Source organism: Coccinella septempunctata, chromosome 1 (assembly GCF_907165205.1).
Source record: "Coccinella septempunctata chromosome 1, icCocSept1.1, whole genome shotgun sequence".
Taxonomy (NCBI): Eukaryota; Metazoa; Arthropoda; class Insecta; order Coleoptera; family Coccinellidae; genus Coccinella; species Coccinella septempunctata.
The window spans coordinates 45,486,970-45,512,702 of NC_058189.1; the positions used below are offsets into that span (position 1 = coordinate 45,486,970).

A 25,733-nucleotide genomic window follows, 5' to 3' on the forward strand; every position below is an offset into this window, starting at 1 on the left:
GTAAAATCAGAAAATGGAAAATCCGATTCAGATGAAGACTCGAAAAAACAGAACGAATTATCAAACGAGAAAACTAAAGATAATGGAAATACGAATGAAACATCGTCGAGGGAAATACAAAGCGTTCCCATAAATACTTACTACGTAGGTAATTGTATTTTCCAATGATTAAACCAATGTAGGCCCGATATGTTTGAATCTCTATGCATGTAATAACTTGTTGTCGAATCTTCTCAGAATATATCTGGCACTAGTAAACTTTGGCTTTCAAAATCCAATATTAATATTTTCAACGAGAGAAAACAGTGAGGTATATGTAAGTAATAAGTTTTATTTTTGGTCCCACTTTTCGGCTTTACGCTATAATTGTCAATTAATAAATACTAACGTTTGATTTTTGTACTGCTAGAACCAGCTAACAACTAACAACCTCTTTTTAGACACTTCCTGCAAAGAACTAACGGATGCTTCACAAAAACTCCCAACTAACATCCAACCTCCTCAGCCAAGACCGAGACATCAAAAATCCAAAGAACAGAGCGATGAACAAGATGTCGAATCACCACCAAAACAAATATCACCAGTTCGAGATGATCTTCTGGACGAAACTAACAAAACCGAGGATATATCATATCAAGACAAGAAGAAGTTCTGGGAAAATATCGCAAAAGAACCGTCGAAAAAAACGTCTGATTTATCCAAAAGGAATTCAGTTCAAGAAATTAGCGCTCCACCAGTACCCAAACCAAGAGGAACTTTACAAAGTTCTCACAGCGTCGTAGAAACAACAACCCAGAAGGTGCCTGTGATAGGAACTCGAGATGGTAAGGATCACGCAATTCTTAAAGAGAAGGAACCCTCTGAGCCAACTAAATTACTTCCACGTACGGAATCAAAACCCGAAGATCAGGAGAAATCAGAGGACATCGCAGTTGAAGAAACTACGAAAGAAATTCAGAAGTCCGATAGTGTTGACACTGAAGAAAATAGTAGTCAGGCGGAAGAGAATGCTGGTTATATTTCAGACAGTGGCGACGTGGAGCATTATATCTCAGATTCGGAAATTGAAGACCGAGTACCACAAATACGAGAGAGACAAATGAGCGTGTTCGTACCTCCTTCGGTGTCTCAAAGAACAAGGTATGAACGATCCGCTTCACTGCCCACTGAAGATTTATATGAAGTTTCCGCCAGAAGTACAAAATTGAGAAAGCAATATTATGAAGAGCAAATCAAAAAAGAAATGATTCAAGAGCAGCTTACAATAGATCTAGAAGACGAAGGTTCGCCGGAAAGGAAATCCATATCATCCCCTGAAATGAAACTTGAAGAGACCAGTGCAATGGTATTGGAAGAGATTCCAACGAATGAAAAATCAGATACAATATTCGAATCTGAACTCGAACAATACTCAGAAGAAGTTTCTCAAGAAGGCCAGAGGAGTATCACTGCTTCAAAAGACGAAACTGCCGAGATTCACGTTGATAAGAGTGAAACAGAAAAATCAGAAAAAGTTCATACACTTTCAGCAGAGCAAAAACAACAATCCGATATGCAGGAAACTATACCTGAAATAACTTTCACTTTGTCAGGAAAACAAAGAAGAATAAGTGAAGAGAGTGATGAAGATGTTCTGGAGGAGGTTGAAAAAATTACCCCCGTACCAGAACATCCAGAAGCTGAAGAGATACATTCTGAGCATGAGAAAAAAACACTCGATCAGGGAGAGCACGAACAAGATATATCTGCTGAAAGAAAAGAACACGCTGATATACAATCAGAAAAAAATTCAACACATCGGGAAGAAGAAATAGTAAAGATGGAAACATCGACTGCAAAATCAGAAGAAATACAAAGTCACATTTCATCGAAATCAGAATTCGTAAGTGAAAAACAAGAACAACCAGATGCAGATACAGCCGAAAAATCAGAAATTGCAATTACTTCTTCCGAAGAACTAAACACTTCACTGAAATCGGAGACTTCAGCGAACCAGATATCCCTTCACGAAGAAACTAAACTAATAAGTTACGAAATCGCAGACAAAGATGTAGGAGCAATGTCGGAACCCTCCAGAACTGCAGCAGAAGAAAAACTCTTAGCGGAGAATATTCTGGATGATGGTATAGCAGATATCGATTTGGAAAGTGAAGATCTGAAGAACATCGTTTCTAGATTGGAAAGTATGCACAAATTCAGAAAACTAAAAGCTTCAACTAAAATTCCTTGTAAGAAGAAAGTTTCCGAAAGCATCGAGAAGAAAGAAACATCGATCCAGTCAACCACAGGAAATCAGGAAAAAGCAGATGTTGGAGAAAAAATCAAATGTGAAGTTTCGAAGGAATTGGAAGCCGAGAAACACGAATATCAAGAAAAATATGCGACCGAATCTACTGAAAATATTCAACAAACACAAGACACTCATGAGCATCCATTTACGCAGATCCAACCTATTGAAGGAGAAATTGAGGAAACGCACTTTCCTCAAGTAGACCACGCTGTGCCGAAATCAGGAACTATAACTGCAGGTGAAATGGAAATTCCAGATTTATCACAATTCTCTTCTAAGCATAAAGATCTTCATGAAGTGGAAGAACCTGAATCTTCTTCGAAGACACAAGCTGTTTTCGGAGAGTTCGAAACCCCTGAGAAATTCGGAATTTCAAAGGATGATGAACCTTCCTCACCTTCGAAGACAATTCATGAAAAAACACAAGATGAAACTTTAGTAGCATCATTGGAAAAAATACCAGTAGAAACTCTTGAAGGCGCAATTTCAAGAGTCGGATCTATGAAAGAAGATGAGGAAAGCACTTGCACACCAGAATATACGCATCATGGTGAAAAAGAAGAAGATACTCAACATAAGGATTCGACCAAAATAGAATATGAAGAACCAAAAACAATCGATTGCGACACAGAAAATCACCTTATCGCAACAGAAATTAAAACAAGTGAAGAAATTATAGATGAATCAACTGTAAAAAAAGAAATTGAACAAGTCAGTTGTACCGAGAAGAAAAACATACTTGATCAAGAAATTGCAAGCTCAAAAGACAACCAAGAAGGTATTCAATCAGAAACGAAGCCTACATCTGAAGTACATCTGATCAGTAATCAGTATCAAAAAACTTCCGAAGAACTTTCTGAAGAGACAGGACTATATACGGAGGAATATTCGTCCATAGAAAAAAATAATGCAGGAGATACAGAAAGAGTTGTAACGTCAAGTGCTCCAGAGCTATTTTCAGGTATTACGAAAACAGAAATGATATCCGAGTATACAGTGATAAACCAACCTCAAGAGAATATCGAGAATACAGTATGGGAAGTATCAATCGAGTCTGAAATGCTGAAAGAAGAGAAACTATCAAGTTTAGCAACTTCCTGCAAGAGAGAATCCATAGACACAAAAACAGACTCCATGTCTGATAAAATTAATGACGATATCACAACAGACGAGACAAATTTAGAATCAGAAAAGTTAGATCAAGAACCATCGGATTCATTGCCTTCCCACAAGTTTGAACTTGATAGTCATGACGATATGAAGAAAATCATATTAGAGAGCTTGCATCAGCAAAAAGTAGATCCAGAAGAAGCGAAAATAATTGCTAACTCTTTGATCGAAGAAATCGAATTAGAACTTCAAAAAGTTGAAAACTTCAATAAGGGACTTTCTAGCAAAAGCGAATCTTTAGATTCAGAAAAACATGTGTCAGATTACTTGAAAGAACTGGCAGAGACGAAAGGACTTGATCAAAGAGAAGTCGAATTGGTTGAATCGGTGCTCGAGAGACGAAAAAGACAAATATCAAAATTGAGTCGGGGTGACACTCAAGCTTCCAGTATGGAAATAACCGATGAAGACCTTCGATACAGCGAAACGGATTATGACTATTCAAATGTTCTCCAACAACAAATGGGACAATTGGAGGCCGAATATAGTGATCATTTGAAAAATGTTTACGATTCTTTAGTGGAAGACCAGGTTATCAAAGATAGTAGTGACATATCACTACCGACCAAGACAATTGATAAGAAACAGACCGCAGATGAGCAGATGGCAAGTGAAAAATCTTTCATAGAGAGAAAAGATGTTATACTGGAAGAAGATGAGAACGTCACAGATGATCTCGATATCCCAGAACCAACAGAAAAAATCGAAGATTCTATAAAAACACCAGACGACGCAGTCATTTCAACATACTCCCTGACTACAGAGAAACTTCCAGTTGAATCACAAGTTAAGGACGAAAAGAAAACTGAGGAGTCTATTGATGGTAGTGCAGATATAACGAAACTTCAATCAGATATTGATTCTGAAGACCTGAAACAAACAGAAAAATATTCAACGGAAGAGCCTGAACATATCGACAAGGATAACAATAAGGAGAGCATCAAACGCACATCAAGCTCCGACTCTAAGTCGAGTGTCAGCTCAAGTAAAACACCAGAAGATATATACTCCACTTGTTCATCCGGTAAAAAATTGGACTCTGAAATTTCCACAGAAGTTGTATTCAGAAAATCCAAGAAACATGAAGAGAGTAGTGCTAGAAAGGCAGATAGAAAATCCGGCATAGACCTAGAAACTTATTCTAGCTCGGGAGAGAGTCATTACCATAGCTTCGAGATCGACAGTAAGAGCAGACCATGTTCGTCCGATCTGGAAGGAATAGTACCCACAGGTTCTTCAGAATATGAATCTGCTCTGAATTCTCAGGAAATATCGATGAAATCTCAAGTAACATCCGGAGAATATCATACTGCAATAAGCAGTTTGAGCTCAAAACAGAGTATGATGAGTATTGAGAGTGAAAGCTCAGGAAATCTTGCTAGTATTGAAGTATCAGAAACTTCAGAAACATTGGTTCCTACAAATAGTGACCTAGAAGGTGACATGGATATGGTCGATCAACAGATGTTTGAAGGCGACGATCTTTGGCAAACATCAGAATTCGAAAACCAGGAGCCCATATCAGAAGAAGCAGTTAATCAGTACTCTCCCACACATTCTACAGGGGCTGTAGATATCCCACCTAAAATGAAACGCTCTCACGAGATGACATTCCAACCAGAACCTCGAGTTCTCGCAACAGATTCGCCACAAATGGAATCGAACGACATCGAGGAAAAGTTTGGTACTAGTATCGATGATGGAAGCGCTCTGAGCGTGAGTCTCTCCAGTACTTCAAGCGCTCAATTGCCTACTGTAATAGAATTATCAAGAACTGAATCTGGGGGACCCGAAGAAAGCATAACTTCTGCATTTTCCGATCATATGAGTCTGGAAGATGATATTTTAACAAGGACGCCAGATAATGTTGTGTTAACAGACTCCTCAACCTCAACGAATTCGGTTCTTAAAGAACCCATTGAATCTGTAACAATTCTATCTGCGACCATCACCACCAACGGAATATCGAGTGTATGTAGTCAAGTAACCACTGAAACGGTATCTTCTTCGACTGAGGCCCAAAGGCCGAATCATGAAGAATTGAAGAGAAAAGGACATCGCCGTCAAGACAGCACTTCATTTATTCCAACGTTAATACATGGCGTTGTCAAAACATCAGAGCCCCAAAAACTTTTCGAAGTAACACTTCACTCACAGGATAGTGAAGATGGTCACGATACGAAAGTTTTCATTGAAAGTTCGGAAAAGCAGAGTCATGAAAAGGCCATGGATTTATCCCTTAGGAGAGAATCAAGCGAAAGAAGAGATTCTCATGGAAAATCAAGTAGTACATCGAGTGAAAAATCGAGCTTCGAAGAAGCTGAAGCGGAAGCTGCTTTCAGCATGGTAGCTCATATTTCTCCAGTTCATAAAATCAAACAAATTTGTCCAATCATAGAGGACATCGATGCCGAAAAAATCGAATCGGAAGCAAGAGAGCTCGCTAAAAGAGAAAGGATTGAGAGAGCCCAGCAAATCAGAGATGCAAGTCCTGGATCAATACCCGACATCAAAGTTACAGAACACATGGCCCCTCTCGATGAGAGTAAATTCAGGTATCCAGAGCTTGAAATTGAGCGCGAAGAAATGGAACGAGAAAGTCGAAAGAGTGATACTGAATCCCCAGCTCCTAACGACGCAGAAATCGAACAACAGCATGAAGTCGAAACTGAAGACAAAGTTATGGAGGAGCCAGACAGCCTCGAAGATAATTTATGCGAGACAGAAATAGTGAAACCACAAGAAAAAAGTGTCGTGGAGGAAAAAACAACGAAGGACATCGGTTCGGTTGAGCAATGTTCGAATGAAGAAGAGCGAACTTCTGATTCGCCAAACAGCGATTCTTTCGAATTGGTGGAAAAACCCGACATCATCGATGATTTCGTCGTGATCGAAGAAATAGGAAAAGAAGCAAGCGAGATGGATTCGGAAGGAAAAAGTATGGCGATTCAGACAAAACCTAAATCGCGTAAGAAAAGGGATGAAGAATTAGATGCGTATTTAGCTAGATCAGATCCAACGCCACTCACAAAAATGACAGAGTTGAAATATTTCCCACCAGACACAAATTACGAGTTAGAATTTGAATTCGAAGACAGCCCTCCCCAAGCGAAAGGAGATGCGGCGACGAAGGATTATGGATCTAGGTACGACCAAGAATTAGAAGCAAATAGAAAATGGATAGAGCAACAATTTCATGGCGATCAAGCAGCCATGGCGGCCGCAGGGTATGGTTATGAAATGGAATTCGAAAGAGGACCTCTGGAAGATATTAAAGAGGAAGATATTAATGATATCGATTTGGCATCCAGTCGAATCGGAAGTCTAGGTTCCCAGAAGGAATCTGGTGGTAGTTTGGGAAGCATCAAGGATTCTTATTCCAGTACACCAGAATATGATGTATTAGCTGGCAGAAGGTACTTCACAAGATCTGGAGAACACGATGACATTTCCATGTCCAGTTTACAAGAATTTGAGAATCTCGAACGGGCAATGTCATTAGAAACCAAAAAAATGTATCACGGCTCTGGATCTCAAGAATCCACGAGCAATGGTAGTTTCAAAACCCGTTATTACTCCCATAAAGGTCAAGGAGACGATATTTCCGTTAGTTCCCTCAAAGAATTCGAAGGTTTGGAGAAAGCCTGCATCGCAGCACACAGAACTGAAATAAAAGTCAAAGAGGAAGAAGAGTTACTTTCCCAGATCGATGAAAGTCAGGAGATCGTACCAGACACAAACGAGAAAGACGCGACTGATAAAAGCAAACTGACGGAATCTGATGAAGAAGATTACGAAAAGCGCATGTTCGAAATCGACGAGATAATAAGGCAGGCGCAAAACAACGTCGAGAGATTCACAGATCTAAAGGAGGCTGAAAAAACAGAATCCCTGGGTCGAGGAGATTCGATCGAAGAAGTATCAAAGGTCCCAGATCTGGATCTCGACGCACCACTGGCCAAATCCACCACCCAGACCGCGTGGAAGGACGACGATCCAATGGTTGCGTCCACGGACTCACTGGACCTGGACCAAAATAAACCCATTCAATATGGAAGTACTGACAGTTTGGATCAGAAGAACGTAGGCCAGGACGTTATGACGGCCAGCACGGATTCTATAGAATTCAACAATCAACTCAGTAAGAATATCACTACAGACAGTATGGACAATAAAACAGAGGGCAGCAATATGGTTTGTAGTGATTCACTCGAAATAGCAGCGGCTGTTAGCACCAGACCACAGATAGATTCATTGGAAGATGACGACCAGAAGATATTCGCAGATCATAGCAGTTCAGACACCGGAAAAGATTTCAGTTCATCTGTCAGAGACGACGTTGACGAACAATTACATGAGTTGATGCTAGGTAGTACCGACAGCTTAGAACCTACCAGCTCAACCGCGACACATGCCACATACCAATATGAAACAGACTCAGTATTTTCTGGAAGTTTCACAAGTGGTGGATCCAACACGATGGTGTCTTCAACAGACACTATAGACCCGAATATTCCCAGAGAAAATGTAGACATAGCAGCAGCAGTACGTAAAGTTTGGTTTGACGAAGGAACCACATCGTCCGGAAGAAACATAACCACGGAATTCTTTGAAGAATCTTCCATGCCTTACGTGACTGAAGTGATTGAACCAAGTGACGATCCAGCGTTCTCTCATACTATTCATAGAAGGGTACAAATGCCAGTAGAAGTAAGAAAAGTTACATTCCATGGTGAAGACGCGGATGAGAAATTAGAGCAGTTCATCAAAGATTTCGGCGAAAATGAGGAGGAAATCCACGAGACTGAGGAAGTCGACGCGGATGGAAATATTCACACCAGAAGGATAGTCCAAAAACGTTTCATCGTCAAGTCGGAAGATGAAGCAGCAACTTTGAGCAAAGCGATTCGTACCGAAGAAGAAGACCTCTCGATTAGTCGAAAGTTCGAAATGTGTCCCCCCCAACTAACAACATTAACAAAAACAGTGACAGGTTCGTTTTATCAGGACAAAAATAATCTATTGATTTATAATAATTTCGCTTGGGCCTTTCCGTTTTAATGTAAATCATAGGAATAATAAAACATTTTTCTTTTTTAACAGCTCATTTTTGTTGACGTTTATGCATGCAGTGGACTATGATAACCGATTTAATGTTTAAACACTATTCATAACTTTCGTTGTATTTCTACAGGTGAAACATCTCAACCTTCCGATCCCTGTGATACATCTTCTTCGAAAGGTGAGCACTTATCTTGAATTTTCTTTCCACAAAGGCTTCTTAAATTTTTTTTACCAATACAATAATTCACAGTTTTCTTCAATGCGATCAATTCAATAGTGAATAGTGAGTTATACGACTTTGTTTCAAATGTAGCACAAGCCTTCCGTAGAAGACCACTGAGATATGACATCAGTGTAGACGACCAAACCGAAGTGGATCCAAGAGAACACGACTGGCGCTTTTATTTGAACGAAGATGGTACCTAGGAATTTGAAATTCGTGTTTCACTGATCCAAACAAATTCTCACATTTTATAAATGTTCCTTCTCTGCTTCTGGATTTGAATCGCATCTTGTATAATGGTTTTTCGTTTCATCACCTCAAATATTATTCACATACTCGATATTTAATTTTTTTGTCGTATGTAATGTTTCACAGATGATGGGATTTTCCAATGGAAGAAAGAATTAATTGAGAAGTTTGTTGATACCTACTCAATGAATGCAATTTTCAACTCTCGGTTGACTTTCATCAATAATTATAATTATATATTGTAATTAATATACCTTTCAATGAGTAAAATAGAATAAATAGTATTCCTCTCAAGCGATCACTTCTTCGTGATGCACAGTTATGAATTCGATTGAGAATATCAAACCATGAGCTTGATAGCGAAATTGCTGAAAATATAATGAACTTTTTCTCAATTCCATAGGAATAAATCCCGTTTCAAATGAAACAATAAACAGAGAATTATTGCAATGTTTTTGGTTAATAAAGTATGAGTCATGTCCAAAAACATCGAATGAAATATCAATTAGTCATAGATTCAGTCTGTACAAAAATATACAGGGTGTCCCAGGATACATGGGAATGAATTTGGATATAGATTCAGAACTACAAAGTAAGACGAAAACTTGCCATGCAGGTATGTCTTAAAACGCTCCGTTGAATAGTTAGGTTGCTTGAAAGATGAAGACTTGGTTATGGATTTAAAAAATTTTCTTCAAAGTGGGACCAAGATCAACAAATGAAATTTTTCTGAAGTATTTTTGGAAAAGGGATGCACCTGAAACTAATTTTCTCATTCATCCCTCATAGCTAGAAAGGAGTAACATCGACAACCCTTTTGTATTTTCTATCATAACTTTTCAAATGCATCGATAATCATCAACAAAAATTGAAGACACAATTTAATTTGATAACTTTATTGTTTGTTGAGTATTAATCGTGCAATGTAAAAAATGAAATATGTCCTCTGTTTACTAACAACATTATAAAACCGTCATGATCTTGTCTCGTTGCTTAGGATCTACCCTTTTTTGATTTCGAATGACAGTTTAACCAACCACATATTATTAACGATTAACTTCGTTGCGTTAACCTGATTTGTGCTAAATAATGCGAAGAATTTTTTCATATGACGAAAATATCGATTTGATGTTCAAAAACAGACCAAAGGAACTAATTTATTTTTTAAGGACATAGTTAACAGCCTATAAATTTTCCAGAAATAATCGGCCTTTCAATGCATATTTTTTGTTGAACTTGAATGAAGAGTTATGGTGCAAAAGTAAAAAAGGTTACCAATTGCACCCCTCTGTAGCTATGGGGAATCGGGAGAAAAATTAGTTTAAGGTGCATCTCTATTTGAAGAATGCCACTGCAAAATTTCATTTGTTTATCTCTGTCCCTCTACAAAAATTTAGAAATCCATTATCAAGTCGTCATCTTTGAAGGGACGTTTCTCTTCAACGGAGCGTTTCCGCGCATGACTCCATAGAAACTTTTCGTCTTATTTTGAGGTACTGAACCTATATTCGAATTCATCCCCATTAATTCTGGGACACCCAGAATACCTGAAAGGATAAGATCAGAAAAGGAAGTATTTGATTTTGTACAACATTTCTAAAAAAAAAAAATAGACTAAACATGTTCCTGCTACCTGGAATGAAAATGTTAGAATTTGAATTCCAGATATTTTTGCTTGGAGAATTTAATAAAATGTTCGAGTCACCATAATTTCCTTCATAACTAGATGAATAGTGTATCGAACTACCGAAAATCACCAGTCAATAGGAATGAATGGTATTTTTTCAAATCGTCCACATCATTTTACATTTTCCATAGAAATACGTTCTATCGAATGTGTTATTGTGCGAAAATTGATATTTCATTAGCCACAACTTATCATTTTTCATTCAAATTCTTCAGGGTCTGCTGTAGATGGATACGGGGTCATAAATATTGATGTTTTTTCTTTCTTATTTTGGGCTCATGCTGTGTTCAAATGAGTATGTAACTTCTTTCGATATGGAATGTGCACATGAAATTTTTAAGTACCACCCCTTTAAAAATACTTATATATATATATATGATATTCGTGAACGCATGTTTCCTGGTACTTTTATAAGTTATTATTGATAGGTACTGACTGCCCTCTTATTTCAGATCAACAATCATTGTCATCGGGAATAGAAGACGAACTAGTCAGGTAAATTTCTATTCGAATGAAGGATCCTAATCTAATAAAAAGTTATCTGGATTTCGTCTAGAGAGATTATTGAATCTTGAAAAAGTAACTCTTTGGGAGACACCCTGCTTTCATAAGGTGGCTACTAGCATTGGATCAGTTTTCCGAATTTATTTTTTCACAATTCAATAATTTGTCTGCACGCCGTTGATTTTCCTTCAATGTATTAATCACAGAAATGAAACTCTTTTCTGAATACACTTGCATTATGTTTTCCCCGAAAAAAGATAACCTCAATTCATATTCCGCTGTATCTTAAACCTTGTATTCACATGTTGTGCGATATGTCTATAAACATGGTCTCGTCTAGCGACCGCACTATGGAAATCATAATATCATAATACTAATAGATTCATGAAATTGGAGTGCCTGTCTATAAATATCCTACTTTTTTCAGTTTGTTGTGTTATCAGCGCGTTATGTAGAAATAATCAAGTCGTTGTGAATTTTTGTCTGTTTGTCCGGGGTAATCTACAGATTGGCCTAACCAGGGCCGCCAGTCATCTTACCGTCCCGGTAAAATGAAATTTTGCCGCCCCGGCAGAATTATATTATCTTATCACCTGCTATAAATTATCTTTATAAATTGATGCATATGCTCTGTGAATGTCGAATCTAAAAGAAACTAAACCAAATAAATATTACATTGAAGTAGGTATTTACAGAGTTGGCCATTGTACCTACCACAATAAAGAATTGGTATCTTTATAGCAGTGTAACAATATACAGGGTAATGAAGAATAATCACTTCTTAACAGGGAGGCAATGAATACAATAATAAGAATTAATTCAGATGCATACCACCGGCCAATATGAATATCAACATCAAGTGTTACGATCTGAATTGAATTAGCTAATTCGCCATCGTCAAGACAACGAAATGGCAAGGGGGAACGTTCCGCCGAAAAAGAGCAGATGCTGACCATGGAACCAGTCTCATTTGACTGGAATAAAACGTTTTTCCATCTGAGACGAAGCTGTTTTGCTCTGACGAGTTCAAATGAGACCGAAACCATGGTCATCATCTGCTCTGCTTCGGAGGAACGTTCTCCATTTAGTTGCCCTGACAATGGCAAATTGGCTAATTCAACTCAGATCGTAACGCTGCTTTCATATCAGCGGATGGTATGCATCTGAATTAATTCTTATTGATATACATGGTGTTTCATTAACTTTTCTTAAATTAATTCCACGTGACCGAAATGTGACGTTGCAACAAAGTAGCTGCTTGCTTCAAACGTTGCCAAAACCTCGTGGGGCTGTATAATTTTAAATGGAAACGTTTTTCCATGGTTCATGAAGAGGTCCATTGAAATAACATTCCAGAGTAATTATACATATGTGTCTCAAGTCTCCCATTTCTATCGGGAGACCATAGACGAGCTTTGGTCTATATGTATAGACAACGCGATACACGTCTCGGAGAACAAAATCTCGCAGCATCTCTTCTGTTGAGTACAAGGCTTTAGACTAGACCGTACGTATTTGGTCTCACAACGAGACCGTAGACGAGGAGTGGTCTATAGTCATGTCTACATAGACAATCGTCAATCTGAGATATATCTCAGAGACCATATCGCAAAAAAGTCTACTAGTGAGTTCATAGCTTTAGGATTGAGCAGTTGTAGTTCAAGTATCATCGATTCTGCCTACTCTGTACATGTTCCTGGAAATTCACATTACCATATGACAGAAATTGACATGAATGTGGAGTTCCAATAAATTAGCCTTAAGATTCTAATACCGGATCCAGACGTAGACACATTACCGAACCCCTCCATAGAAAGACTATGTTGTTAGTAAGTTTTATGATGGTATTAAATGTTTTCAGATTATCGGCAATAATGTTTTCAGGGTAGACTATGTACGGTACATAACAGTGTCGGTGCGGTACCTATAATGGATCCGGTATAGTTCTTTTTCTAGTGGGGTCATTTGAAGTGTAATAGTCTCGGTAATAGTTTTTCAAACAGAAAAATTCTTTGGAGAATTTTCAGCAAACTGGACTAAAAAAAATAACGACCAATTTTTTTCTGCTCGACAAATTCGATCGATAGCGAACTGTAAAGGGTGAGTCTTTGGCTCTTCCGACTATTTTAAAAGTATTCTTGAGGTCAGAAGGAACACTTTATTCTTTTACCATTTTTGTCGAATCGGCTCTGTTCAAAAGTTACAGGCTGTTGGAAAACCCTGAAAAATGTTGTTTTCAGTTCTCTCACAAACGGTTTTATTGAATTAAATGAATTTCGGCATACAGTTTTTCATCGATTTGATTAATTTTTTTCGTGCACAAGATGTCACCAACTTCTTGCAGTTTTCTCATTATGAACGTTACGTACCATAAAAATACCCAAAATTCGAAAAACCAACTACTGAAACTAAGTCACACGCTATCTAATGACTATTTGAAGGTGTTGTAAAATAACAGTGTTCCTTATATTTTTTTGTATAATGTGCTGTTTTCGAGTGATATATTAAAAATTAAAAAGTTTCTGTGAAATTTGAAAAATTGGGTACTTTGGCTGAATACAACTCTGTTTAAAAGATCAACAGATATGTAGTGTCACAGATTTAGCTAGTTATTCTGAAGGTAATTTTGTCTTTTTAGGGGTACCACAGCTCATTTTGAAAACTCAAAATGCCTATTTCTTCTTAACAGGGCCGAATAAGAAAATGGTATAGGAAAAAAGTGTTTCTTTCGACCTCAACAATCTACTGTTAAAATATTTGTACGAGTCAAAGACTTACCCTGTAAGACCTCATGGTTTATTCTGATTATTATTGTTCACATTATCTCATGTGAGATTTTCAAAATACAAGTTCTCTACGGATAGGCAAGAAAATTTATAGTCGGATATTTACCCTTTGTTTTGAGTTTCATATCTGCTATTCTATTCATGAATTTTTCAGTGATTTTCTTCTGATTTTCAGACCTTTCGATCAACATCAACTTTCCAGTGAAATGAAGGAACTACTCAAAGAAATGGAAGAGGCAAGCAAGAAGTGAATTCGTTTCCAACACATCAACGTTAATTTATATCACAAAACTGGCTGAGCCATTTCAACTTTGTTTCATTGTTGAGGAATTGTTAACACCAAACTATATAATCCGCTTTGCTTAACTTATATTGCCGCTTGAAAACGATGAATGAAAAGGAGTTTTGGACTATGTGGTGAAAAATGAGAGCCTTTATAAGGAGAATTTGCCTATATTGCTAATATTTGTGAAATAATATTTTCAGAATATGGTAGTGTAATGAGATATTTTATTTATTTTTATTATACATTGACATTGCTTTAGACACTATAATTGTGATCGATATCATTGAAATTCTGTTAATTTTTCATGACCAATTGATGTATAATATTCCGAACTTTATAGTGAATTGAATATAGATGACCCAAAACTAATGATGATTTGTAGTTCAAACTAACGATGAAAGTGTTTTTTGATAATAAATATTTTGTTAGTTTACATCTGTTTTGAATAATCATTGTTAGTTTTTTCTACTGGACTTATGTATAAATTAATAAAACAGAATTCATGGATATTTATGAATGTGTAATAGTTTCAGATTACTATTCATTGGATAACTATTTTCTCTGAAAAAGATAGAGCACGGGTTAGTGGCTTTTCCCTGCATTCTTATCAGAGAAACCTGTACCAATTCCTTTATTGTGAACATGTATTATGTGTATCAAAATAAAGCTTTCAATACAGACTACTATCATTAATGATAAACCATTGCCTATCTATCACTATTTGTACAATTTCGTTCGTTAAATAGGTTGTTTGTGAGTTAATGTAAAAAAAAAACCTCAACAAAATCTTTCCCTACAAATGTATTATTTAAAATATCTTTAGACAAAATGCAGATGATTCAAAAGTTTCTTTTTTGACATTCCTCAGATTTCTGAATGCTTTGTTGCATATTGGTCCAATGATATAAAAATATTTTTTGCTTGTCAGGTGGACCATGCATTTATCATCATGAATGACTTCAATATAATGAAAAAACATCATTTCTCAGGGGATTGGCTAACAAATTGGAACATCAATTAAGATTTCGCCGATGTTTCGTATGTATAATAAGACATTATCAGTGTTGATGTTACGGCTAAAGATAGGTGTGAACATAAACTTAAGATTAGCCGGATAAACTTAGGTTTATCATCGGGCATTTGTTAATGTTAGTTTCTTCTATCTTTATCCGGCTAACCTTAAGTGTAACCACATCCCATCGGTTAAAAATGTAGAAGCTAATAGAAAAGAAGAAAAGTATCGGCAAGACTTGAGAGACGCAAATTATCGGCAAATAAAAAATTGTGAAAATATAGTAATATAATCAAACTATTAATGCAATGCATTTTTTGTAGGAATTTTACATATTTTTAATAGCAGAAAAGCATTCTGTTGAGCAATTGAGAAATCGAGAATGAACATATATTTGTTTCTACTGTGTCTCAACGTAATCTTATTAGTGAATATAACAATCTAAACGCCTGATAACAAAATTCGAGACGAACATGCTATTTTGAGTGTGAAGGAAAACTGTAGAGTAAATGGTTATCTTTCATCTTGTTATTATTCATAATTTGCAAGGTAATTGAACGAGCAAAAGGAGAGAATGAAGACAAGAATGATGCCACGAACTTCTTCATCAAAATACCAAAGGTCAAATTCTGGAGAAATATAAGCAGTACCCAATCTTCTTTGTAGCTAACCGGACTATTTGGCTGATAAAGTTTAGGATGACTGCACTTGGATCCTCCGGGAAGATTCATAAGGGTGGCGACAGGCCGTATGTTCAATGACTCATGTTCATAGTTTTTCTCATTCTTTTTTGCAAAGGTATTGGTTGGAAAGAAAATGCAACATTAAACTATGGTTTCTATTTCGTAGAAAATTTTTCCATAAACCCAATTAAGAATGGTGGGGAAAATATACTTTTGTTCACAGAAAAAAATTCTCTATGTCTAATATCCCATATTTCATTTCCTTGTGAGATCATATTCTGGTTTTTCACAGGACAATTGACTATCCACGATTCTATTGTCCTGTGGAAAACTGTATATCTAACTTCTGTATGTGACTTGATTTCAAAAAACTTAGGCTCGATTTGAAGAGCATTACTCTCCTAAACAGATGAAAATATCTCATTAAATGTTAAATTGAAAACTCATGGTCGTTTTGTACGAAAACCTCAATACGATAGCACTCGATGCTATTTTGCATATTTCAATTCTAAAAATTGGTCCCATATCTGACCATTCACCCCTCCGCGTGTCCATCGATTACATTTTTAGCCGTTCCGTTTTGAGTAATGTGCACAGTAGCCGGCTAAAGATGAAATTTCATGCCGCAGATGAATATTTTATCGATCTTTAGCCGGTCCTCGAATATAAACCTCAGTTTAGCCGGCTAATCTTAAGTTTATGATCACACCTTTCTTTAGCCGTAACATTGATATAAAAATTGATGTAAAATCTACGTCACCGTTCTAAAAAAGTGTCCCAAATAAGTGAGTCTCCGCGATCGCTAGAAGTAGATTGTGGATTTCGGTAATCGGAAATTCTAACGTCGATTTGAAATAAACTACTTGCCTTTAATTGCAGGTGTTTACTTGTTTCTGATCAATTTTGAAATATATTTCTCCAAATAAAATGAATTGAAAGTCTGTCAAAGTCGGTGAATAGAAACATGTTAATGAAATTATCGGAAATATGTTTTATATATTATATGTCATAAAATTAGACAATCAGTGTACTACTCAATTGAAGGTTTAATTGATGAACACTTCTTTCAAGTGCAATTGATATTCGCCTGACAAATTTCTGTTTTTCATATGAATTTTAAAGATTTGTCTTTGAGCTGCTATTTTTTTTTCTTACTGTACAAATTGCCACAGTGCTTTTTGTTAATTTTCCGATTTATATGCGATAAAATACCATAAATTATATTTTGAAGCATCAGTAAGGGTCATATCAGCTTCATTCATAATAACCAAGAAATCACTCTGAATTCACTGAATAAATAAAAGAACTTGAAACAAATTATACAATATTCACAGAATGAGTTTTTAAACCACCCTACGTATTTCGCTATGACAAGAGCATCTTCGGTTGGTTTGAAAACTCATTTTGTGAAAATCTTCTAATCTGTTCATTTATGTATTTTCATTGAGTAGTGGGCACATCAATTCAATAAATAGAATAAATAAATGAATAATACATGTCTGGAATTTTTTATTGCGTTTAGTAAGTAGGTACATAAAATAATAATAATAATGGCATAATCTTCATACGTACAGTAAGTAGTAAAAGTATGTAGTAACATAAAATAGTAATAATGGCATAATCTTCATGGTCACATATATACTTCAAGAATACATTTCTTTTGATACATGAAAAGAGCATAAGGTGACAGGTTCAGATTTTCCACTAGATCGAAAAGATTCTGTTTTCAATAACGGACAAATTCATTTGGATTTGAAGTCAATTCTTGTAAAAATGTTCCCATTTCGTTCTGAAAAATGTAGGTACTCTGAAATGAATGTAGGTATGTATTAAAAGATGAATTTATTAAATTGAATAATCCATAAGTCATCAAGAATATAGGTATGTAGGGAGCTATTTTTATTATTCTTATTACGTTATTCTTATAGTTGTTGTTGTTCTGTTGTTGTTCCTATTGTTAGGTGTGATAGATATAAAATAGACAGGCCAGGGGAGTTGTCAGTTTAGACGGAAACTGAAAAAAATGCTAGAATTCAGTTAATCGGAAATTTGTTAAAAGGGGTTGAAACATAACATAACATATTAGTCGAGACGCTACCGTTATTTAGAAGAAGTTACGACGAATTTAATATTGAGACGTGAGAGTGGTATAAAATTTTGTGTTGCTGATTAAAGAGTGAAACCCGTAAGAAGAATATAATTAACCCTCTAGACCTTAGACAATTATAAAAAGCCTACAGGTATTATATATTTTATGTAGAAATATACAAATATATTAAATAGGCATACATGGTGTACCGGATATTATGGGAAACATTTAAATGGGAGATAGAGAACACCTAAGAGGATCACCTCTATGCAATCTATCAATCTAATAGTTTTTTATTCTGATTTACAGGGTATCTTTCATATTTGACTGGAAATTAAAACCACTCTCTCCTGAACGGAATCACCGATTTATCCGAAATCTGGAATGAAGATAGCTTTTATGCGGTTCTAGAAAACAGTAACTAGGTGTTCTCTGTCTCACATTAAAATGATTCCCATCGTATTTTTTTTTTTTTTTTTTGATATGGCAGGCGGAAATCTTCAACAGTGAAACAAATGTTTTCAAGGGCAATTTGATCTCGCCAAGACGAAGCCCATCACAGTGAGTCAGGCCCGGATCTACGATTTTTTCTGACCGGGGCAAAAATTCATGATGGCGCCTCCCCCCCCTCTAAGGTTCTTAGGAAACATATAATTGCATATTCGTCATCGCGATTTCAACCCGAGTTATTTTTTTCACTAATTCGAGGTCGTTGATTACGAATATGCAATTAGATTTTTTCTAAAATGAGTACTTAAGGAAAAAAATCACTCTTATTTTTTCCCATTGTTCCATTAAAATTTATTTTTTTCCCAAAGTACTCATCTTAGGAAAAATCTAATTGCTTATTCGTAATCTTCGACCACGAATTAGTAGAAAAAATGACTCGGGTTGAAATCGTTCGAAAAATAAAAAAGTTTGTTTTTATAATACAAGAATGTCGTTTGCAACCCTCGCTCATCTATCGTTTTTACCCGCGCTTTACGAACGAAATTATTCCGAACGAAAATTTTTTCATCGACCCGGGTCCTTTTACTTATTAATTCGAGGCCGTAGATCACGAATATGCAATTTGATTTTTTGTAGAATCAGTATTTTGGGAAATAAATCACTTTTAGTGCAAAATTTCGAAGAACTTTGAGGAGGTGTAGCAGCCAGAAAAAAAGCACTAGTCATATGCTGATTTTTTTGTGATAAATTGGTTCTTTGCGAATAGAAAAAACCACACTTCATTCATCTACCGCTAACAGTTTAGATTTTATAATTTTTTCCGCGAAGGTCAAAAATTTCCGATTTTCCATCGACCCTAACTTGAAAACTTAATTTCTAAAAAATATCTCTTTGCATATTCGTGTTCTACGCCCTCGTATTAGTGTACAGTACGAATTTGATTTTGATCGTAGACCAAAAATATTTTTTTAAAAATCCATATAGTATGGAAAATTTGAAAAATTTTCGATCTGTGCGATTTCCAGCAATATTGGTGTATTTACTAAATCGAGGGCGTAGATTACGAATATGCGAACAGAATTTTACTGAAAGGATTAGTTTTTAAGTTATGGTCCATAAAAAATCGGAAATTTTGGCCCTTAGTTCCAGATGAAATGGGGATTAGTCGGTAATTCCCCAGGCAAAGAAATTACTGGCTCTATGCTTGCGACACATTTTAGACAGACATATCCTATCTTTTAACCTATTTCACCCAAGTGTGGCGGTCATTCCTAGATGACTGAATAATACATTTACAGTTAATTGATCCCTCATTGATTTTGAAGATTTTTGGCATAATGATGGTTTATCATGATTCCATTCTACAGTTTCGATTTTAGCACTAGGAAATTAATTTTTTTTAACCTCTGGTTGATTTTGGCGCCCCCTTGAGCTGACGCCCAGGGCAAGCGGGGCGCTTGCCCCCCCTAGATCCGGGCCAGCAGTGAGTTTACTAACTCCTCTGAGCTCGCGACCCACTTACATAGACCTAAACCTACTTCTTTGTTGGGCATCTGCTTATAAACGTTGATCTCTTAAACGGTTTTCTTCTTGCACACTCTGGTGCTGGAATATGTGTTTATCCTCTATTGGATACGTGTTCAATGAATTGTGTCAATATATTTTCGCTGTTTCAAATAATTTCTCTGCTTTCCTGTCCATTAATTCGGTTATAGTTTCCCAATTCAAATCCCTATAAATCTGTCTCTCCCCGACAAACCCTCGAATATCTCGATATTTTTAAAGCAATAAGGTTTGGTCTTTACATTCCTGCCACTTTGAAAAATTTCTCTTCCTATGCTGGCTATTCAATTTTATACAGGATTTCAATCCATGTTTAAAATGCTTTATTCGAAGCACACAAATTCGCAATTTCACCCAAAGTGAAGTCCCGACTGAGCCGTACCAACTTTAAACACAATCTGTCTTGGTTGGATACATTGCATTTATTCAATGTAGACGTTGTTCTATTCCCATATACATACCATATTGTCGTCAGTATAACAAATATGGTCCTTTCGGTTGCATAGAAAGTGTAGTACTTTTCTACACTAGGTGTTATTTACACTCCATTTTAGTATTCGTTTGCTGATTGGATTACACCAGTGTAGAGGTGGTGTAGTTTATTTACACCTAGTCGAAATGAGGTGTAATATTTATGTTCTGTGGTATGAAATGAAAAATTTAAAATTACATATTGAATTTTGATACAAATTATGGAAACCCTCTTGGAAAATGTGATCCGTAATTGTATTTGCTTCATTACACACACACAAGTATTAAAATTTATTCCTCCGAAAAACATTAACTTTTTTATTTCCTTTCATAAAACAACAATGAAAATATAAATCATAAGAGATGTTCAAAATGGAGTTCTCCAATCTCGACACATTTCCTATAGCGCTTAAAATCGGATTATTCATAGCCCTTATCATATCGAGATTTTCTTTAACTTGTTTCTTCTATCCTCTGTCGCAAATGTCGCGAAGTGTCTGTCACTTTTTCACGAACACTCAGTATGTGGGAAGGGTTTAAAATGGAAAAAAAAATGAACAGAATTTAAAATAATTGAGAATCTAGGCAAAGGACAATAAATATTATCAACAAAGGAATAAAAACAGGACCGCATTTTGAAAAAATGACATGAATATGAATTCGTCCGGTTCTCATTTCCTTGTGAGAAGTTTACCATGCAAAGTGAAAATTGAATTCTTTAAAATGAATTATGTAGTTTTTCATGGCAATAACCAAATTTCTGCAAGGGATGTAAATATATAGATTTTGGGGCTTGAAAGAAAAATCATGATATTCCGAGTACTGCTGTAACGGGGTTTTCCTCGGTGGACTCGAGCGCCAGCTATTCTTTAAGGGAGAATAGCAAACCTACCCTGGCAGCTACTAGCCGGAGACAGGGTTCCCTTGTGTCTAGGGTGTTAGCGACGCACAATGATAGGCAGAATCAACGTTTACAACTTTTATTTGTCGATTCGAAAAAGGGGAACACAACTAGCACTATTACAAAATTCAGAGACTCGAAATCGGTGAGAATTACAGGGCAAAAACTAACGGAACAACACTGGATCCGATCTCAACGGTACACGGGGGCCAACGGAGTTGCTCGCCAGCCAGAACCCGAGACGTACACTTGACGGACAGATATTGGACTTCAGCCGGGTTAGGGGATAAAAGACAGCACAGAAATACGGGTACGTCACCCCAAAGTGTCTTCGGTACCCCCTGGGCGTCCGCACCTGCAGGGTACTTTAACGACAGTAGGGGTGAACTAGATAAGACGGGAAATTTCGGGAAAGGGTGAGCCACCCCAAAGTGTCTTCGGTACCCCCTGGGCGTCCGCACCTGCAGGGTACTTTAATGACAGTAGGGGTGGAACTCAGACTCGGGTATGAGAGACGGAAAAACTGAAGTTCCAATATTAAAAAAAAATAACGGCGTGTAGTCTTACCTTTGGCTTGGCCACTTGCACTCCCGAATTTCAAAGTAATTTGCCCCAACGGCGGTGAATGAGAAAAAAAAAAGCAAACAAAAATTTGAACTCTAATATAAAGAAGCAAAAAAAAATAAATATATTCTGACAAATTCCGGCGGACGGCACTAATGATCGTAATTAGCAACGCAAGTTAATCTTTAGTGAAAAACGCAAGTGTCGCAAGTTAATCTTCAGTGAAAAACGCAAGTGTCGCAAGTTAATCTTCAGTGAAAAACGCAAGTGAAGTGGCCTGCGGGGGCACATCTGATTTTATACCCACAGGGGGGGTGCGGGAATCAGATGTGCCCGACAGTCGAAATTCGGTAATTTTGCGTCGATGAAAACGTCTTAATTTCGACTTATCTGTGCTAGCGAACAAAAAAACTCGATTATCTTCCAATTCAGGATGTTTTATACGGTGCGACATCGTTTTTAGGAAATAAAAACGGAATAAAAACGGTGCGGTATGTTTACAATTCCGAACGATGTCGGAATCCTGAATTGGAAATTCGAAAAGATTTCTCGAAACAAAATTATTTAAAAAGGAAAACTAAAATAATTATTCTAAAATGAGGGAATAGGTTGGAAAACCCATTTTCTCATTACATCCCCTCGTCTCCGGTTGAAAAATTGAATCCACGATGAAATAGGGGATTAAATTTTTCACGGTGAAATCTACTAAGTCCGGTTAACGGTTTGACTATTCACGGCAAGACGATTGAGATCGGATTTACAATAAACAAGTTCACCTAATCTACTCCAGGTGGCTTATACTCGGCCAATGCTCCCACTCTATGGTCCGCGATGACGGCGCTTTTCGATGAATCTGTCGAAGTTCTGTGTTCTATCAGCTAACCTCCAAAGTTGAATTGTCAAACTCCGCCGGGCGGTTCCAAATTTCGATTTCCATTTCCATCGGTGAAAGAAATGCCGGAAAATAGTGGAAACAGTGCAGGACGGAATCTTCAAAGTGAGTACCATTTCGATTTGTCATTCGTTGTGTTATTTCTGAACCATTTTAGGGTGGACTTCGCAAACCCGGCTCCGGGCACATGTCATGGGGGTTAACAGTTACCAATATCGTCCAACCAGGGTAGTTTGGAATACCAGACAGCGTCGTTGGCTCCCCCTGTGACGGTGGTGCAACTCCTCGATGGTGTTGGAGTCAGCAGCAGTTGTAGGTTGCATAAAAATGAGAGAAAAGCATTTAGTATACTGATATCCTGGAGCAGAGGGATAACAGGGTGTACGGTGGAATTTCGGAAGAAACGGTAAGTACGGTCGGTAATTTCAATAAGGAGATACAGATATACTGTTCCATTTCACTTACCGTTCAGGCCAGTTGGTAATATCGGTGTAAGCGGTGTCAGCCTTCTATTGCTATTTTCTATTCGGTTATTGTATTTAACAGTGACACAGGGGTGAAATAGAAACAGACAGGACGGGTGTATCTCACTTGGTATTATCGGTCCCACAATTAATACAGAAAAATTGAATTAACGGTTACGGTTCCTGTTTTTCCAGTGTATTAACGGAATTTTCTGTTGTAGGTGTTCTGGGATACCACTTATCTACACAATGACAGTCAGACGGCCCTGTTTGGTGGTAATAAAAGCTGCACAGAACAAACAAAACTGTACGGAACAGAATCCTCCAACACTGGCAGACCAGTTTAGATCTATCGGTTATGGTGGAATCGCGGAAATCTAGGTATGTACATTCTGGCAGTTAATAAGGAGATACAAGTATAGGGCTCTATTTCACTCACCTGGGCACTTATTCGGTGAAAGCAGCGGTAGTACCCCATTACTAATCTATTTTCGGTGATAAATATTATTTTTTTTTTTTTTAACGGTTACAGAGGGGTGAAATAGAGACAGACAGGACGGATGTATCTCATTTATTATCGGTGATCAGTACAATATAACGGTACGGTTTATTTTGATTACGGTCGCTATACAGTGTACTTACTAATGATCAGACGGATGGAACGGTTTTAAATCCTTCACATGAATATTGGTGATTTTCTTACCACTGTCATCTTTCAGGTCATAAACAACGGGTGAAATCACTTTCACAACGGTATACGGACCAGAGAACTTCGGAGCCAACTTGGCTGCAAAGCTATCAACGGCAGACGACAGCGGATTAGCACGGCGTAGAACTCTATCACCGACATGGAAACGAACTTCCCTTCGACGGAGGTTGTAATGGTGAGCTATGCACGGTACAACCTGGCATTGACAAACTCATAGGCCTCCTGAAGATGACGGATTTGTTCTGTACGGTGAGTAAGATTTACTCTAGTCTCTTCTGGGCTTCTGTTTGTCTCCTCGGTGTCATCGTCTCGGGTGTTCGACGAGTAGATTGCCTTTGGGACTGTTAGTTCCCTTCCATAGTTCAGGAATGCCGGTGTGAATCCTGTAGATTCTTGTTTTGCGGTATTCAGGGCAAAAGTTAGTTCACCCAACTTCTCATCCCAAGTACGGTGGTCGGCTTCACAAAACTGACCTATCATAGTTTTCAACGTACGATTGGCTCGTTCTACGGCGTTGCACTGTGGTGTATACGGAGGGGTGAAACGGTGAGCAATGTTTAGCTCTCGGAGACTGTTTTTACAGTCTACTGTCATACTGTACCCCGTTGTCAGATATCACCAGTTTCGGACAGCCATATCGGAGTATAACCTGTTCATATAGGGCTGAGTAAACGGTTTTAGCGGTGGCTTTCCGCAACGGACGGCATTCAACCCATTTCGTGAAACGGTCCTGCATCACCACTACGTAAGAATTTCCCTTCTTGGAACGGGGAAGTGGCCCAACCACATCTGTACAGACCTCTTGGAACGGTGCATCAGTCATTCTATGTGGTTGCATTTTTCCAGGCGTCTTCTGTTGTGGTACTTTGTACCTTTGACAGGATGGGCAGTTTCTTACGTATTTTGCGACATCTCTGAACATCCCTGGCCAGTAATAATTCCGGGCTAGCCGAGAGATGGTTTTGGAGATTCCCAGGTGACCAGCTAATTCAGAATCGTGATTTTCTTTCAGGACCTCCAGTCGTTGTTCGGTGGGTACACAGAGCTTCCATGGTTGTCCGGATCCAACTTCAGTAAAGTCGGAAGAGTCCCAGAAGTGACGATACAGTTTCCCATCCTCAACGGCGAAGTCAGGGAAATCTTCTGGGTCTCTTTGTACCTCTTGGAGCTTTTTGTTGTACCAACTGCAGCGAACTTCGACGTCGGCCAGGCATACGGAATCTACAGACGGTAACGGGTTTCGGGACAGACTGTCGGCGACTTTGTTCAGGGCACCTTTCCGGTATTGGACTTCAAAGTCGAATTGCTGAAGGAAAACGGCCCATCGAGCAATTCTTCCGGATGGTGACTTGATGGAATTCAGCCATTTCAGACTCATGTGGTCGGAAATTATGGTAAAATGAAATCCTTCCAGGTATGGTCGCAGTTTCTCTATCGAGAAAACAATGGCGAGACATTCCTTTTCGGACACGGAGTAATTTCTTTCGGCGGTGTTCAAGGTACGGCTGACATAGGCGATCACCCTTTCCTCTCCATCAAGAACTTGGGTCAGGGCTCCTCCAAGGCCTACGTCACTGGCGTCTGTTTGCAGGACGAACGGTTGATTGAAATCCGGACAGGCCAGTATAGGTGATTCGGTCAGTTTTTGTTTCAGGAGGTCGAACGCTTTTTGTTGT

General features: G+C 37.6%; 1 protein-coding gene and 1 long non-coding RNA gene across 7 annotated transcripts in view; both read left to right on the forward strand.

The window, feature by feature from the left end:
* The window catches only part of LOC123309797 (ankyrin-3-like), a 224,506-nt gene extending 209,567 nt beyond the window's left edge, over positions 1-14,939 (forward strand). For 2 of the 6 annotated variants that reach the window (XM_044893076.1, XM_044893068.1), the window contains 5 exons: positions 441-8,453; positions 8,655-8,702; positions 8,838-8,942; positions 11,136-11,178; positions 14,149-14,939. In XM_044893076.1, coding sequence (XP_044749011.1) covers positions 441-8,453; positions 8,655-8,702; positions 8,838-8,942; positions 11,136-11,178; positions 14,149-14,224 — 8,285 coding nt within the window. In that variant the 3' untranslated portion in view covers positions 14,225-14,939. The remainder of the gene's footprint in view (positions 1-440; positions 8,454-8,654; positions 8,703-8,837; positions 8,943-11,135; positions 11,179-14,148) is intronic. The other 4 variants (XM_044893083.1, XM_044893099.1, XM_044893091.1 and 1 more) reach the window with 2 other exon arrangements.
* An 8,022-nt stretch (positions 14,940-22,961) lies between these two features.
* On the forward strand, positions 22,962-23,585 carry LOC123322554. Its single transcript, XR_006539174.1, has 3 exons — positions 22,962-22,989; positions 23,042-23,290; positions 23,570-23,585. It is a non-coding gene; the product is annotated as an uncharacterized LOC123322554 (long non-coding RNA).
* The last annotated feature ends 2,148 nt before the right edge of the window (positions 23,586-25,733 follow it).